General features: G+C 32.1%; 1 protein-coding gene across 6 annotated transcripts in view; it reads left to right on the forward strand.

Annotated features, from left to right (window-relative positions):
- Window positions 1–17,475, forward strand: part of LOC129913020 (protein sickie) — a 375,806-nt gene that overhangs the window by 36,361 nt on the left and 321,970 nt on the right. For 5 of the 6 annotated variants that reach the window (XM_055991351.1, XM_055991346.1, XM_055991347.1 and 2 more), the window contains exon 2: window positions 7,834–10,882. The exons of the other annotated variant lie outside the window; for it this stretch is intronic. In XM_055991351.1, coding sequence (XP_055847326.1) covers window positions 8,102–10,882 — 2,781 coding nt within the window. In that variant the 5' untranslated portion in view covers window positions 7,834–8,101. The remainder of the gene's footprint in view (window positions 1–7,833; window positions 10,883–17,475) is intronic. 6 annotated transcript variants of the gene reach the window in all.

The following is a 17,475-nucleotide window of genomic DNA, read 5'->3' on the forward strand; positions in this document are numbered from 1 at the left end:
CACAATGTCCTTATGTGTGTCGTCGTTGGTTATAGATGTGTGTTTATAGTGACACAGAGGTCCTTTTTTTTGTCCCTTACACTCTGTTACAACTATTTGTCGGCGATATGTTGTGAGTGTGGATTGTTTGTTTGTTTTTTATTTCTTTTTTTTTTTTTTAACTGTCGTTTGATGTGTTTCAGTGTCAAAGGAATGTTGGCCCTTTAAGTCTTGTCACCCTTTTTGTGGATATGGATAGTTGCACTGTTAAAGGATGTGGCAATGAGTTTTTTTTTGGTTCTGTATTTTTGTTGTTTTTGGGTCATTCTGCTTATATGGAGAGAATTGCTTGAGGTTACAATTTAAAGTTGGGGTTCGTTTTTTTTTTGGTTTTTTGTTTTCGTTATTGGTCATTCAACTGGAGAGTGACAGAGTGTCCTTGTGTTTTAATAGATAATTCGAGTTGGTTTGATTTTTTTTTCTGTTAAAACTGTTGTTGCTGTTTTTGTGTTGTTGACTCAATGGAAATTTAAATTAAGTTGGAAGTTTTTTTGTTAACCAAAGAAAAGTTTAAATAACTTGTCTTAATTTTAGCTGAAAGAGGAAAGCTAGTGAATCATTGTGATTCATTTGGGATTTCAAATAACACAATTCGAAATTTTTGAGGAAAAATTTATCAACAAAATTGAAATGAAAAGTGTCAAAAGTGTAATTAAAATCAATTGTCAATAATTGTTTTTTGGCAATCTTAATTTTTTTTGATAAAGAAATGAGAATGATGAGAAAATAAAGTTAATAAACAAGCCCTTCTGTGTCGAGGATTTCAATTGAATTATCTTTCAATAAAAAAAAATAAATCTATAACATTGTTCCAAAATTCAGTAACGCGATCAAAAATTTTCCAAATAAAAAATATTTTTTTTTTTGAGAAATGAAGCAATTTTTCGAAAAGTATTGAACGATTTTTTTTTGAAAATTTTGGGGCTGAGTGCCATACAAAGAAAATTTAGAGGAGTGTTATAATTTTTACGAAGGCATCTGCCTGTCAAGTGACAATGATAAAGTTCTTATTGAGTTTGACTCTTGAAATCCTCTGCCGTCCATATTTTTCGGATTTTAACCGCAGTCCCGAATGGTTATGCACAATTTTTAGTTAGTTCATTCACGAGAGTTTTTTCAGGAAATGCTCTCTTACTACGAGACCTTAATTCACTCATAGCATTTTAGGGGTCGAACAGGTTTAAATGTCAAATTTTGGGTTTTTAATTATCAAGCTGTGTAATTTTTTGCAATCTTAAGCAAATTTTTTAGTTTTCGATTTGATTTTGTGTGATAGTGCTTTTTGTTTTTTTTTTTTTTTAGTGTCTTCTTCTTTCTTTGCCAAATTGCAACCAATTAAATAATTCTCTTCAAAATTGCTTAAATTTATTAGCATTTTTAAATACATATTATTTTAAATTTTTGAGCTCAATAACACCAGGTTGATGGTGATATTTTATTCATCCTTACCTATTTTAAATTAATTTGTTGATTTTAGTTTTTTTTTTGTGAAAAAATAATCAAGCAATTTAAAGTGAATAAATACCGAAGCCTCTTAAAGGCAGAAGATTTTCATTAAACTTTTTAGCTTCAATTTTGTTTAAAGCAAAATATTTATTTATCAATTTTTTAATGTTTATTTTTTTAAATAATAGAGTTGATAGTTCAGTTAAACTATTTTTTCTGAAAAAAAAAAAAAAAATAAATAAATAAATAAATTGTAAGTTAAAAAATAAAACCCTTTTCGGTACTTATTTTTCAATAAGTGTCAATAATGAGATGTTTTCGATATTTTTAATGTCTTAAGTGTATTTTCACGTACGTTCAGTTTTTATGGTTAAATATAGGCGAAAAGTATAAAAAAGGAGTAATTTAATGACCTTTTTTTTTAAATTTTTCCGAACTTTTTGTCGATCAAAAAGAACTTTTCGATATCAGAATAAAATGTAGTCGCTATCCCAATGATCATATTCTTCTATAAATACAAAAAATGGTTTATTTTCTTTTCGATAACAAAGGTTTTTTTTATAACAAAACTTGTCTGTGCTTAGTGCTTAAATACCCACTTACCACCTGCATCACCTTCTGGAGGGAGATCAAGCACTCTAGTGCACTAGATTCTCCGTGCCTTAATTTGCTTCAACTTAACCTACATCGTCCATCATCAACTACAGACGCGAATCTTGTTCATTATTAAAATTCACCATTTCAAAAAAAAAAAAAAAAATAAAGATAATGCCCCCTTTAAATTTTTCTAGACTCACCCACTCTTACTTAAGATTGTTGGTTGCTTCACGTAAATCGAATACCCTTAGGTCATGTTTTGTAATTGCACATTCACTTAGCTCGCCCATTTTATACACCCTCAACCACCCACCACCACCGGTACCAAAGCAACCCCATTTTTCTTAAAATTTAAATCTTGACATTTCAATGGTGGATTTACGAAAATTCAAATGAAACAGGTAGATTAGTTGGGTAGGAAATTAAATGGGGCCGAAATAAAAAAAAAATTTAAAAACCCTTACAAGTAAATAGTTCTTCTATATTCTAGTTCTGATAGTGTTAAACTGAATTAAAAAAAAAAAAACAGTATCTAGAAAACCCAAAATCCACAAATTTCAAAATCAATAAGACGAAAATCCTTAAATTAATGAAATTGATAACAAGTATTTTCCAAAAAGTAAAATCATTAATTTTTTTTCGAACTTGACACCTTTCAGGACTCCAGGCGTTTTAATCTTTTGGGTACTGTATTTTCAAGAGTTTAAGATATTTAATTTTTGGGTTTAAGAGATTTTGGGTTGGTGTAGCTACGAATTGTTAAAATGAAACCTGTCAATTTTTCAAAAATTTTGAATGTAGGGTCTTCTGGCTTTTAAGATTTTCGGATTTTTGGTTTTAATTTTTTTTTTATTATAAGCTTTTGGGGCTGGTGTACCGTATTCTGACCGACTCATTGTTTTTTAGATTTTGTTTTCTATTTATGGGATTTAGAATTTTTGGGGTTTAGGGACTTTGGCTTGTCAGATTCTTTTCCAACTATAGGGTTTTCTGGCTTTTAGGTTTTGGGATCATCTAAAAATGAGATTTCTTTGAATTTTGAGACCTTGTTTGTAATTTATTGGATTTAGGGTTTTCGAGAGTTTTCCTAGATTTGTAGGTTTCGAATTTTTTAAGGTGTATAGAATTTGGTATTGAGTTTTCAAGACTTATGGGTAGTGTATTTTTGGGTTAAAAAGATTTTGAGGTGGTGGGGTAGGCATATGGTATTTAGGGTTTTCCTTTTTTTTTTTTTTTAAATAAGTCAAATTTTTGGAATTTTGGGGTTCCAGGACTTTTTATTTTTTGATGCTCAGTATTCTGTCCGACTCACCAAAATTTCTGTTTTTTTTCTGATTTATGGGATTTAGTTTCCATTTTATGTAATTTAGGGTTTTTGGGACTTCGGCTTCCCAGATTCGTGGAATTCAAATTAGTTCAGTAGCTTAGATTTTGAATTTTTGAAATTTTCAATTTTTGGGGAATATTCAAAACTTCGTTTTTTTTTTTTTTTAATTTTGGATTATGGTACCAATTTATCGGATTTAGGGTTTTTCGATTTTTGGGACTTTGGCTTCCCAGATTCCAATCCAAACCCATTTTAAAGTAGATTCCTTGAAAAGATATATTTTAAAACCCGAGTTATCTCTAAACAACTCCTAATCCACCCCTGTTACTGGTTGATGTTGTTGCAGTTCTTAATACCGCCCAACAACAATTTAAACAAGAAAAACGAAATTTTAATATCCCACTTTTAAAGATGACATGTTTTAATTTTTTTCGAAGAAATGAGAGATAGCCAGAAGCTATGAATTCTTTTTCATCTTCGTCTGCGTTCATCTATTTGGAAAAATGGAGAAAGGTTCTGTGTATGAAAACATCTAAAATTACAGTTGAAAAACTTTAAATTAAAATTAAATCCTAAAGAAAAATCTCTCTTTCTCTTTTCTCTTCGTCTCCGTCTCTGTGGGGGAGATATATAAAATACAAAATAAAATGCACAGCATTTATCCAATATTTGAGCGCAAAAGGACTCCACTAATGCAAGAAAAAAAAAATTCTTTTAAAATGAAAGCCACGACATCAATTGCAAAGACAACCAAGTGGAATGTAAGATAAGCGATAGAAATTGGGGTTTTATTTTTCTGTAGTTTTTTTTTTTTTCTTAGAGAGAGATTTGGAATTGGGATTCCTTCTTCATCTCTCTTTTAGTCTCTATAAGAGTCAACCACAGAATATTTTGTTTGAGAGAATTGAAGAAATAAAAACCCACACCGCATCCATATCCAAGGACGAAGATATAGAACTTCGAAGCCAGATTGAAGTCAATTCTACTTGGTTTCTCATTCTTTAACTGTGAGTGAATGGATGCCGAAGTAAATGTTCTTTAGTTTATTTTTTTTTATTTTTATTACTTCTTGTAACCAACTTGAAGAAGAAACAGGAGGATGACTTTGACTTGTGATGTGAAGTCCTTTGCAAATAAATGTCACCAAAGTGCATCATTCCACAAATTGTGTTGTTTTTTTTTTTGTTGTTCTTCGTTACTGTTGAGGTTAAGTAGTATTTTGATTCAAGGATAATACAAGTTGAAGAATATGCAAGATCTCGTAATTTAACCTTTTGTCATTTGTTAATTTGTTTTTCCTCAAGTATTGTCCTTGCACAGAAGAATACAAGAGTGGAAATGTTGTGGACTTTTGAGGTCACAACTCTCACAACCACATCATTGAAATTGTTTTGCAAGATACTTTGAACGAGATAGAAGAAAATTGGAATACATTTTTGAACTATTGTTGAGGTTTTTTTCTCACAAAACTATTTTCGGTTTGTTGCGCATACCAATTTCAAGAATTAAATAGTCTTCAGTAGCTATGTGATGTGGTTTTGTTTGAAGTAGAGACAGTTTCAAGTTGGTTGCCTTTTTTTTTTTTGTTGGTTTAGTGAAGTTTCTTGACAGAGATTTAATTAAACGTTTGTGGTGGTTTGGTTGAAAGGTCATCAGGTAAAATAAAGAGAAATACAATGTGGATTCTAAATGTCAGTGAACATTTTTTCTTTTAATTGACTTTTAATTAGTTTTTGGGGACAACTATTAGTTCGGTTAAAATTAAATCCTCCAAATGTTTGTTTCGCAGTTTGGTAAACTCCTAAAAAGTTTCTAGATTTGAGTACCCCAAGCCTCTATGAGTCTGAAAACTTATTTAAGCTTAGGACAAGTAAAAGCAAGTCCAAGTTTCCACACTCCTCGAGATTTGGGAATTAATTGATTTTTGGTTATTATTCGGGGCTACCTAACTACTACATTTAACTGATACATTTTTGGTACTCTGATGCGTGGATTTTGGATATTTTCAAGGGTTTAAATTTTTAACTTTTGGATATTCAGTTTTCTAGATTAAAGAACATCGGATTTTTAGGGTTTAAGAGATTTAGAGTTTGTAGAATTAAATATTTTTAAAATGTTATAGAATTTCAAAAATTTGGGATTAAGGGTTTTTTTGGTATTTAATTTTTAATGAATTCCTAGAAGACAAAATTTATAAATAACCCAAAAATACAAAAAAAAATCGAAATTTTAAAAACTAAAATCCTCAAGCAAATTTCTCCTACTGAAAACTAAAAAAAACCTTAATATATTTATTGGATATTGAAGTTTTGGGTATACGAGTTTTTGGGTTGGTGCAGCTACGAATTTTTAAAAATGATATTGATATTCTAAACTTTGAAAGTTAAAGTTTTCTGGCTTTTTGAGATTTTCGGGTTGCAACAGATTTTTTAAAATTTTATCTTTTAGGTCATGGCGTACTGTATTCTCACAGACTCATTGTTTTTGAAATTTCGTATTAAATTTAAGAGGTTTAGAATTTTTAGCTTTTAGGGACTTTGGCTTCTCAGATTCTAATCTCAACCATAGGGTTTTCTGGCTTTTCAAGTTTTCAGAGTTTTTTTTAGATTTTCAATATTTAGTTTATGTGGATTTAGGGTTTTTTTTTAGTATTTAATTTTTTAGATAGTTCAATTTTCTGGATTTTGTGGTTTTAAGACAGTTTTGAGAATTTTTTTATTTTTAGATTTTACTTGCTTACAGAAATTTCCTTTTTTTTTAGTTTTTAAATTTTCACTTTCAATTTATGGGGTTTATGAGATTAAAGGCTCGTGGTTTCAAACTATTTCAGGGGTTTTAGATTTTGAATTTTTTTAGTACCTACTAATTTTTCTCTATTTAAAGATATTAGGGATTTTAAGTTGTTGCTAATATGAAAATTTAAAAAAGGGTTTGCCTTTTTGGGGCTAGTAAATTTTTTATGGATTTAGGGATTTTTTATAATTTGGGTCCAGAAAAGTTAATTTAAAACAAAGAAAAAACTTGACAATAATCCTTTTGGACTTTCAGTCGTCAAGTTTAAGAATTTTTGGGAATTTTCAATCAATTGGTTCCAGATTTTCGGCACTATCTTAATTATTCGGATTTTCCTGATTGTTTGAATTTTATGTTCTGGGATTTAGAATTTTTTTAATATCCGTTTTTCGACAACAAAAATTAAATGAATGTCAAAATTTTTGGAATTTTTAATGTAATGAAGGGGTTCTGAATTTTCTGATTTTTATATTCTAGACTTTACAATTCTGCCAGTTAAAACGTCAGACACGATTTAAAACTCAGAATGGCAAGAATCAGAATGAACGAACCCAAAACTAAAAAAATTCTGAAACCGTCAAATTTTAAAAATCCCAAAAATTTCAAAAGATACTCCAAATATTTTTTTGAATTTCAGAATTTTTAACCTTATGAATCTAAGGTATTCAAGGTTTATATATTTATTCTGAAAGTTTGCTTTCTGCATTTATGATTTTGTTTCTATTTTACATTTAAATGGGTTTTAAAAAAAAAATCAGATTTCAAAATCCTTACTTGTTTGTTTAAAAACTCCTATAAAACATAAAATTCCGAAAAAATTGACACCCCTAAACGATTATGTTCTATCAAATGACCATAATGTCAAATTTTTTAACCTCATCAAATCTCAGAATCTTTTCGAATCGATGTAGACTGTCCACTCACAAATTTCACCCTTCATCAAAAATCTATAAATAAATTGGTTAATATAACTTCCTTCCCCACACTAATTCTAACCGACAAATTGTAATGAATAAATGAAGACACAAGAACTCTTCTAATAAAAATATCCGGTTAAATCCCCCCCCCCCCCCCCCCCCAAAATTGTGCACATCCAAAACAAACTAATTGCTCAACTCTTTATCAAAATAACAAAACCAGTTAGGTAAAAGTGAAAGAGATCCCAGTTGTTACAAATCTTTCCAATTCATTTACCCCCCATAAAACTAAAACGTCATCATTAATTATACCACACAACATACCAACGAAGTCCTTGGTCCTCTTCATCAGAAAGTGAGTCTTCATTCCTTCTTTCTCCAAAAACAAACCGAATCAAAACAAAACAAAAAATAAGAGAAAACATCCTTTTTCTAGTTTGTTTGCTTTGACAACTTAAGAAAAAGCCTAAATATCATCTCAAAAAGTTTGAAAGAGGCTGACATTGCCACATACGATGTCATGCTTTGTGAGCCCTCCAAAAAATGCCAACCCCTATCACAAAACAACAAAACACAAAAAAAAAAAACCTTAATCCTTGTCCATCCTTCATCGTGTCCAATTAATTGATATACACCCCATTCGTGTGCGCCCTTCTTCGTCTTCTTCGGTACCGGACCGAAATAAAAATAGTTTTCTATTCGCCATGTTTCTAGATACCAGCTAAGCTTAAAAAAGGAGAACGAACGATGATGTCGAAAAGATTTATATGAAATCCATTATTATCCTTGGCCAAATATATGCAGACAGGACATAATAGTGCCAAATAAAAATCCCCACAAAAAAATGTGTCCTCTCTCTCAATTAATAAACCACACAATCCAGTTAGAAAAACATCCTTAAATATCCTTCTCAAAAAAAAAAAAAAAAACACAAAAAAAAAATCTTAACAAAAACGACAAAATATGTCAAAGATACTTCCGAATGCCTTTGGCAAAATATGCTTCCAAAACATCATGCTGCCCAACGCAGTCATGTGTCCTTAAGGACACAAAAACATCTACAACAACGAATTTGAAGACATCCTTATACGATTGGGATTCGCCCAGTTCGTTTACTGGCACTGTCAAACGACGCCCCCATTCAATAGCCACAACAAATTGTTCCTCCTCATCATCATCATCATCATCATCGTCGTCGGCACTATCATCGCCAGGATCTTCTTCTTTGTCAGGCAATAACAATTCGCCAAAGGACTACTGCTATAGAAAAAGTTTCCATTCTGGTCAGCAACAGATAAGTCCTCGGGCCAGCATCATCATCGGCATCGGTTCGGACGACAAATCTAATCAAAGTAGACGACGACGAATAACACAAGTGCCGTTGTCACTGTCCACCGAGGGCGCTAGTAGGAAAAAGAAAATGTCCTCAATGCGAAAGGACAAACCGACAAAGTTACGTATTCCAAAAGTGTCCGATCGAAATGCAAACGCGACGGGAAACATAAACTCACCCATCACAGCTGGCAATGTTGGTGGTGGTGGCAATGGGAGTCTTAAAAAACATCACGAAGCCAGGACTAAACTTTTACAATTAAAATCGCCATCGGGGAACAAAGTTCCCAGTGCCTCCTCCTCAACTGCAAGAAATCAAAGTTCCAAGAAATCTTCGACGAGCACCACTCCAACAACGAGAAATGCATCGTCCTTACCACCATTACCACCACCACCGCCAGCAGCAGCAACTATTGAACTACCCCCATTTATGGGCCCAGGAAAAGATGGTGGCAATGGTGGTTATCGATTTGTACAAAATCCTTATGATCCTGTCGAGTTCACAGAACTCTTTTGTGACTTTCCGGTTTGTTATGAGTCAACAACAATTATCGCAGCGAATAACTTTCCGGGCGCCGTTAAGCCCTTACCACCGCCCTATCGAGAACCACCGCCACCAACACCCCCACCAATATCACAAATGCCTTCGCTTTTACATGGGAGTGTTGGCAAACGTCAACAACAGGACGAAATTATGGCACAACAAATACAAACAACAGCAAGCTCAAATAGCAACACATCATCACCATCTCGAGGGAAAGTTGTTCTCAGTAAAAAGGAGCGCAAGGAGTTAACCAAGAATAACAACAAGTCAGCGAAAAGGACGAGGGATGATCCTGAAACTGACAGTTGCGAAGCAGCAACAGCTCTTCAAAAACACAACTATCATCACGACATAAATAGAATTTCTTCTTCTGCTGCTGCTATTTCCATCAACAACTATTCCACTGGTCCCGATGCCGAAGAGGATGATAGAATTCATATAAATGCTGTAGCAATGATGGCAATGGCAGCAGCAGCAGCAGCAAACGGAGGAGGAACAGAGGCAATTGTGGTAAGTGAAACTTCATCGCCATGCAAACAAAAGAGTCCTTACAAAGGACGAGTAACGGAGCTAAAGAATTGCATAGCAAAAATCAACAGTCGTGGTTTATTCTCGTCGCTGACTAGCACCAGCAAAAAGGAATCCACTTGCAGCAGCAGCAATAGCAGCAGCATTAACGGTTCCGTGACTAATCTCAGCAGTTCCTCACCAATTCGCACAGCTACAATAGACCCAAGTCACATTGCTGCTGCCAGCGCCACCTCAACAGAAGTATCAGATTCGACGAGTCCTTTTAAAAACATTCCAGTTCGTCAGCGTAAAGGCGGAATACCGCCAATGGAGAATTACTGCCTCTTTGATCCAAGTGTGGACTTTATCAACGAAAAGACACTCAAGCGTCGTAAAAAGAGCGATGTTGTTGTTATTTCGCCTCCTCCAACGACAAATCTAATCGACAATAGCGATGATTTTATCGAAGAAATCATTTACCACGAAGACGATGATGACGTTAACGAGGACGATGTCGACAATGATGATGATAAAAATTCCTTTGAACACCACAACTATTTCGTCATAGATCCCGAAGACTTTGAAATCGATCCATCGCGAAGCATTGGAATTCCGAATCCGTTTACCAACGAGGAGCTCATCAGTCAGAAACTTATTCTTGCTGCAGTCTCCTCAAAATCGATATCCTTGGAAAAATGCAACGTCAATGACGACAGTCAGCAGGATTTGCTGATATCGACGAAAGAGGAAAGTGGCTGTACACCACTTAACCAATCGACAACTTCATCATCGAAAACCGATGATGACAGCAGTGCCAATAGTGGTTGTCAAACTAACATCACCGACATCAATGACAACAACAACTATAACAACAACAATGACAGTACGAATGACAGCAGCAACAATGACATGATGATTGGTTCGTCAACGTCCACACATACGGCGGCTTCGAGTTCGTCCACCACGTCCTCGTCGTCCTCCTCGTCCACCACTAAGAAATTGTCCTTTTTGAATTTGTCACCATTTAGAAGTAGTTCGTTGCGTTCGAATCATTCAGATGGTGGCAACAGTGCAGCAAATGTTGGTGCTGTTGGTGGTAATGGCACAATAACAACAACAACAACATCAGGACGTGGTAGTAGTGATGACGTGCAATTTCGTCATCGTACAATTCCAATCGAATCCAATTACGTGCTATTCAATCCGGGACCGGTGCCAAGTCGCAATGTTCAATATAAGATTCGCAAGCCACGACCACTGTCCACACATAGCGATGCTGATAGTGGATTTCTTAGTCCTTGTTCGCCCGATGAATTGAAATTCAATCCGGCGATATTGGTGTTGCAGCAGTGTGATAGTGTTCAAGGATATATTGAGGTAAGTTTTTTTTTCTTCTTTTTTTTTTTTAGATTTTTCTTTTCTATCGTCATTTTTTTTTTTTTTTTTGAGAAGATGACAATTTTTTCGTTCGTTATTTTTCTATTGGTATGTCCTTTTTATGTTCTCCTTTTTTTTTATATATACTTGGCGTTAACGAGGTCGAAAGTGTTGTTTTTATCTCGTAATTGGGTTTAAATTTGTTATAGTGTGAATTTGGTGACAGATTTGGTGTTGAATCTGATTTTGTGGCTGTTCTGAAAACATAGAAATCAGAAGGAATGAAAAAGATTTGCAGACTTTTGTGGAGACTTAGTTTTTGCTATGTAACTTGCCAATTTTTACTTACCTAATTTAGCCCTGATTTTTCAAACGTCAGTTAGACTATCAGAAGAATAAATGTCAATATAAAAAAAACTTTTATTCCTAGGAATAAGCTCTAACTGAGGTTTATCTGACTATTGAAAAATTGGCCCTTAATCGAATATACGTTTTTGATTTATTATAACGAAACATGTTTAAGATATAATTCACTAGAAATTTCGAAACAAATATTTATTTACCATTACAGATTTTTTGGAGAGTTGAATTTATTTATGAAACTTTAACAATTTTTAACTGCATTTTGAAACAGATTTGTTAAATACGCAGACAAGTTGATCCTTTACAATTTTTTAATTTTAATCAGTTTTAGTATCACACATTTTTTGGAGACTTTTTACTTGTAAAATATATCGTTTCGTTGAAAAAATCATTTCCCTGCAAACAATTGGAAACCAATTATTCATTTCTGTTTTTTTTTAAATCTCTGGAGAGTTATTCTTCTCGTTTTTAAAACTAATTTTTTTTTTTATGTCGAATTGTGTGTAGAGATAATTTTTATAAAATATATTAAATACCTATTTAAACATTCATCTTTTATTATTCGAAAAAAAGTCAAATTTCGTGGATACTTAAATTTTGTTCCTCCAATTTGAAAATGAAAATGCATTTCTCTAAAATTTTCGACAGAAATCAATTTTGTTTTTTATTTTTATTTTTAAAATATTTACACTACTTTAATCTAACTGGAAAATAACTTTCATGAAAATAGCAGAAAATTAAGTTTGTTTAAATTTCGATAATAATCTTGCATATTTTCCATTTTGAACCTTGTGGAGAGTTCGGTCTTGCTACATTTTCGCTCATTTTTAACTCTTAATAAAAAAACTGTTTATGAAAAATGTTGGAAGAATAATTTCCTTTCCATCTTGGATTTTGTGGAGAGTTTGTTAGAATCAAAACATATTTTTTCCGTGATTTTTAATTATGTGTAGAGATTATATTTTTGTTAAAAATAATTTTACAAAAAACTTTAATTTTGTTGTTCTTTAAGCCTAGTACGCTGCTGATGCGAAACGAAAAATTTTCAAGTCTCCAAAGGCGACAACGAAAATGCTTACGAAAAAATATCATCGAGTATTCTGTCAAAGTCAAAATAAAAAAAAAAATCAAAATTTATTTAAAATCAAGAAAAGCAAGAAATAAATGAATTTAAAGCCCTTGGAGTCAAGAAAAATGCACAGGACAGTAAAAAGTAAGTGACAAATGAGTGCAAACTCTCCAATTTTTGCGCTAGAGCTGCGTACTGAAAAACGAAAAGCAAAACGAAATTTTCCGTTCAGGATTTTGTTGACGAAATTTTGTATTGAAAATTTCTTTTCGCTTCAGCAGCGTACCAGGCTTTAGTTTTTTAGATTTTAAGATGATTCGCTGAGTTTCTATAAATTAATTGAAGCATTTTTAGAGGCTTTTAGCTAAGTTCATATTAAGTTAGCGAATCACCTATAGCTATTTCCTCAAATCAAAGTAATGTTTCCTTTAATTTATTAAATATTTTTTTTGTTGTTTTTTCTGTTTCGCTAAGTTGATATGAATTTAGCGAAATAAAATTATAAAAATGTATATTGCATTCTGCTAGTAATGGTAATTTCGCTAAGTTCATAATTCTTTTTTTTTTTTTTTTCTTTCTGAGACTCTTTACCTTTTTACCAAATTAGGTAAGTGCCAAGCTGCTTTTTAATGGCAGAAATCTGGATTTCGGTTCTTAAGTAGTTCTATAATTTTTGTCGATTGATTAAACCCTTATCACTATTACAACATGTTTGATATTAGTGAGTGTGAATTATAAACCAACAAAGCATAAAATTTGATAAAAAAGATAAAAAAGGAAAATGTAAATCGTTGCAAACTATTATTCTGAGAGAATTCATAGGTTTCACTCCTGCAACGTAAACAAAATGTTTCAGATAAAATATTGTACAATTTAGTACAGGTAAAATAGGCATTTATAAAAAAAAAAAAATTGTTACACTCATGAAACTTGGCAAAAAGGGGATAAGAACCAAGTACAAAAAAAGTCTATAAAAAAAAGTTGGTTGGAAGGGTGTCTTTTCGCGGACAAGAGGGAGGAGCTAAAGGTCAAAAATATACTGAAAAAAATTGTTTGTTGAATATCATCATATGACACATGTTTTCAGGGTATTTTTTGATGCTGAATCTAATGACATAAAAGTAAAGTCAATACAATTGCTCTAAGAAAAGTTATTTCCGATTAAAAACCAGGGTGCTTGTTTTTTGACCTCATAAAAAATATAACCGAAATCCATGTGAAAAACATGCTACACTCACAAAATTTTGGATTAAGGTTTAAGATAAAACAGGGACAAAGGATTCATAAAGTTTTTAAAAATATTTTGGGTGAAAGGGTGTTTTTTTGATAGGTTAAGTTGTGTGTGAGAAAGGTATCATAACAGCTAACTTATGTTTTATTAATTTTTAAAACTTGGTGAAATAGTTTTGGTTGGTATAAAAATTAAGAATCTATAAAAAGTAAAAAACTATTTTGAGTGAAAGGGTGTTTTTTTTTTTTTTTTCAAGAAATGATGAAATTCGGAATTAGTACCACAAAAACTGGGAAAAAAATTGTTACACCAATGAAAATTGGTAAAAACGTTTCATTTATAACAGAAAGCAAGAACTTAAAAAGTCTATACAAATATTTTAGGTTAAAGGGTGTTTTTTTTGGGAAATAGGGAAAAATCCGCGATAAGTCGGATAAAATCAATGGTATAAATGGTACCCTTACGAAATTCATTAAATATGTTCTCTTTCCCATGGGAACTACGAATAATGTAAGTCTATAAAAAAATTTTATATGAAAGGGTGTTTTTTTAGAAGTAAAGAAAATATGGGTATATTTGAAAAAGTGTGAAATACTAGAGTAATATTAGTGGTACCCTATTGAAATTTAGCAATTATGTTACTTTTAAAATAAGAAATAAGAATCTTAAGTGTCTATAAAAATATCATGGTTAACAGGGTGTTTTTTTTTGAGTGAAAACAAAAATGATGGGTCACCCTAATGAAATTTGGTAAAAACATTGATTTTGGGATAGAAAGCAAGAATAAAGAGTTTTCATAAAAAAAATTTTGGTGAAAGTTTCATGAGTGTAAAAATTTTTTTTTTATTTCTTGATTTTATGTACTATTTTACCTGTACTAATATTGCAAATCTATAAAATAATGATCTACTGGAGCTTTCAAATTGAAGTTTTATAACTTCATCCTAGACCCAAGTGGCTAATTTAAAATACTACCTTAAAGCCACCCCCAAACACAAAAAGAAATAAATGACTTTACAAAACACTCAGTTTGTTTTGTAATTTACTCATTTCCCAAAATTATTATACCATTTTGTCTTTTTTAACAAGCTCATTTTTTCCCTTCTAACTTCAATCAAGTCTTGAAATTTGAAACTTTTTCACTGGCTTATAAATTACTGTCGAAAAATGTTTCCAAAAAAACAACAAACACGCTCGACAATAATACGTCCCTAGACACCAACTATGCAAATTCACAGCTCACCACATAAGACTTCATGTATATACGAGGTATAACTTGACAACGATTTTTGTCAAAATTCTTCGAATAGTAACTCCCCCAATCCAATACTTTCCATATAAACACGTTTTCTTCCAAAACAAAAGCAAAAAAATAACGAGGAATAATTTCTATCGCGTTTATTGCGGTCATTTATCATCCAGCTAAAGTCGCAGAGCTTATCTCCATAATACCGTATGTCAGTTTTTTGTGTTTCATATATAAATTTATATGCTGCGAGGACTTTATATATCCTTGCCAAACGACGAAATTCGTCAAGGAAGGAAAGGAACGCATATAGAAGGATTTCCAATGATATCGAAGAACAAAAATGAACAAAAACAGGGGATTGTTTAAGTTACACGACACAGTGACACGTCCACGTGGCAACATTAAATTTATCCAGCAACAAAAAAAAAAATTAACCACTGATGTTTACAGCGGGGTAGGAAGGTGTTCGAGTAGATATAGACAATTTTTGAAAGAAAAGAAAGGGACACCCCAGTTTAAGGATTAAAATGTCGAGTTTTTGGAAAATGCATAATACCGCTCTAACTGCACCAGTGCAATGGCACACTCTTGGATGAAATGACTTTAATCAGTGGAATAACACGGTCTGTCACTTGAAGGGAGTGAAAATATGTACAAAACTCACTTGTTCGTTTTTCCATTTCGAAGAGGGTTCGTTCTTACAAAGCTACAGTGATTGGGGTATTTTTTTCCAAACACTCTTCTTGGGTTCTTACTCGTTATATATACGAAGATCTGTTATTCTAAGAAAAGTGGGGTGCTGATTAGATAAATTGCCTTCAATGCCTTAGGGTACAATCAATCTAAAGTTGAGTGAGGCGGTAAGTGAGTGAGTCGACAAAGTGCGAGTGCGATGTGGCATGAGTATTGATTGTGCCTTTCGGTCTTGAGAATAGGTCGTTTAAAAATGCATGGTAAGCTGTTTTTACAAGATGGCAAATGGATAATGGTGAAGTTATAGAGTTCCATGGTTTTGTTGTAAAGGACACCCATCGGTCTGAGACAAATGATAAAATAGAAGAAAATATTGAGATATTTTTCTTATCACAATCGTATTTAACCATGGAGTTTAGCTTCACAAGTTCTTTGAAATTTTACTGGTTTTATCGTGGTTTCTTATTCGACAGAGTATTAGAGTACGAGTATTATGGATTAGTGTGAGTTAAAAGTCCTTATGACCGATAGTCGTCATTTATAGAGACCTCTATCAGAAAACATAGTTACAAGGATTTAGCATGATTATTGTGTAGATATCCTAACAAACACAACAGCTTCGTTAGCAATAGAAAAGAGGTTGTCTGTAAAGCCGGTTTACGGACGATGATTTTACGTGATAACGTCGTAAGAAAACAGGTTGTGTGCTTTTAAAATGAGCCATTTGAAGGGTTTATTTATTTCAAACAATCATAATTTACAAGAAAAAGCTAAAAAAAATACCTTTTTTCTTTTCTCATTATATTAATTTTTTTTATTTTTAAAAGCTCACAAAAAAAATTATACCATTAAAAAGCCAAATATTTCTTCTAAATAATAAAACAATTTTTAAATTTCTATGATGTTTTTCGCAAGTTTCTTGATTTAACATTGTGTGGCTTGTAGTTAGTCTAGCGTTATGTGTGATATACCAATTGAAAGGTAATTGTATCAGGATGCTCATAAATGTTTAATCAAATTTCTATCTGCTCTCCGTAAAAAGTTATAACCTGTTGAATTCTAAAATTTTATTTTACCGTTATCTCAAAATTGTGTTTACGAAAATGATTGAAATTTCGCACACATATAGTCGTATCATTACTCCATATACTTTATTCCTGTATCTATTAAAGAAAAAAAAAAGATAAAAATAAAAAACGATGAAAATCGGCTAAAAACGGTCAAAAAACGTGTTTTTAAAAAACTTGTTTCTTCCGTTATTCAGTCAAAACTCACTAAACGATTCCAAGTTTTTGCACATGTATGCATAAGGCCTACATGTCCTATAAGTATGAGATTTTTTGAATTTCCTTTACCCAAAATCATCATTTTGTCATAGCCATAACACGTGTACAACGTTCAAACAAAACGTTATAGCTTAGTTTCAAAATTTTTTAGAATTTTGTCTTAAATGCAGTTATTCTTAAATTAATCTCATCTATCTATCGCAAAAAAAAAAATCAATTCTCTACGACTTCGCGTTTAGATTTTAGCCCAAATTTCATCTTTCCGTTTTACCCCTGTTTACCCTATTAAATGACGGAATTTTTAAAAATCCTTCATTTGGATTAGGCTTTAGATTATTATCTTTCAAATAAGCTTTAGGAAATTTTTGTATCTCTAATAGTTTATTTTTAATTTTGAATTTAAATATTTTGCCGCACTGCGAAAGTGCGAGAGTGTAACGCTAGAAAATGGCGTCACTTTTTTGTGGTGGCTGCCTTGGTTCATCGATTTATAAGACGTTATCACGTCAAAAACTTAAATCTGACAAGATATAGTTTCTATAAATCTTTTATACAACTTTGTCTAGAGTATTTCTCTTATAGAAGTTATAACTTTGCTTATAGCTTTTTTAAATTGTTTGAACAAATCTAAGCAAATAATTGCAAAACCTCAATAAGTAAGAAGAAGAAGCAACTTCTAAAAGACTTCCTTAACAGCTTCCT

Source organism: Episyrphus balteatus, chromosome 3, assembly GCF_945859705.1.
Source record: "Episyrphus balteatus chromosome 3, idEpiBalt1.1, whole genome shotgun sequence".
Classification (NCBI taxonomy): domain Eukaryota; kingdom Metazoa; phylum Arthropoda; class Insecta; order Diptera; family Syrphidae; genus Episyrphus; species Episyrphus balteatus.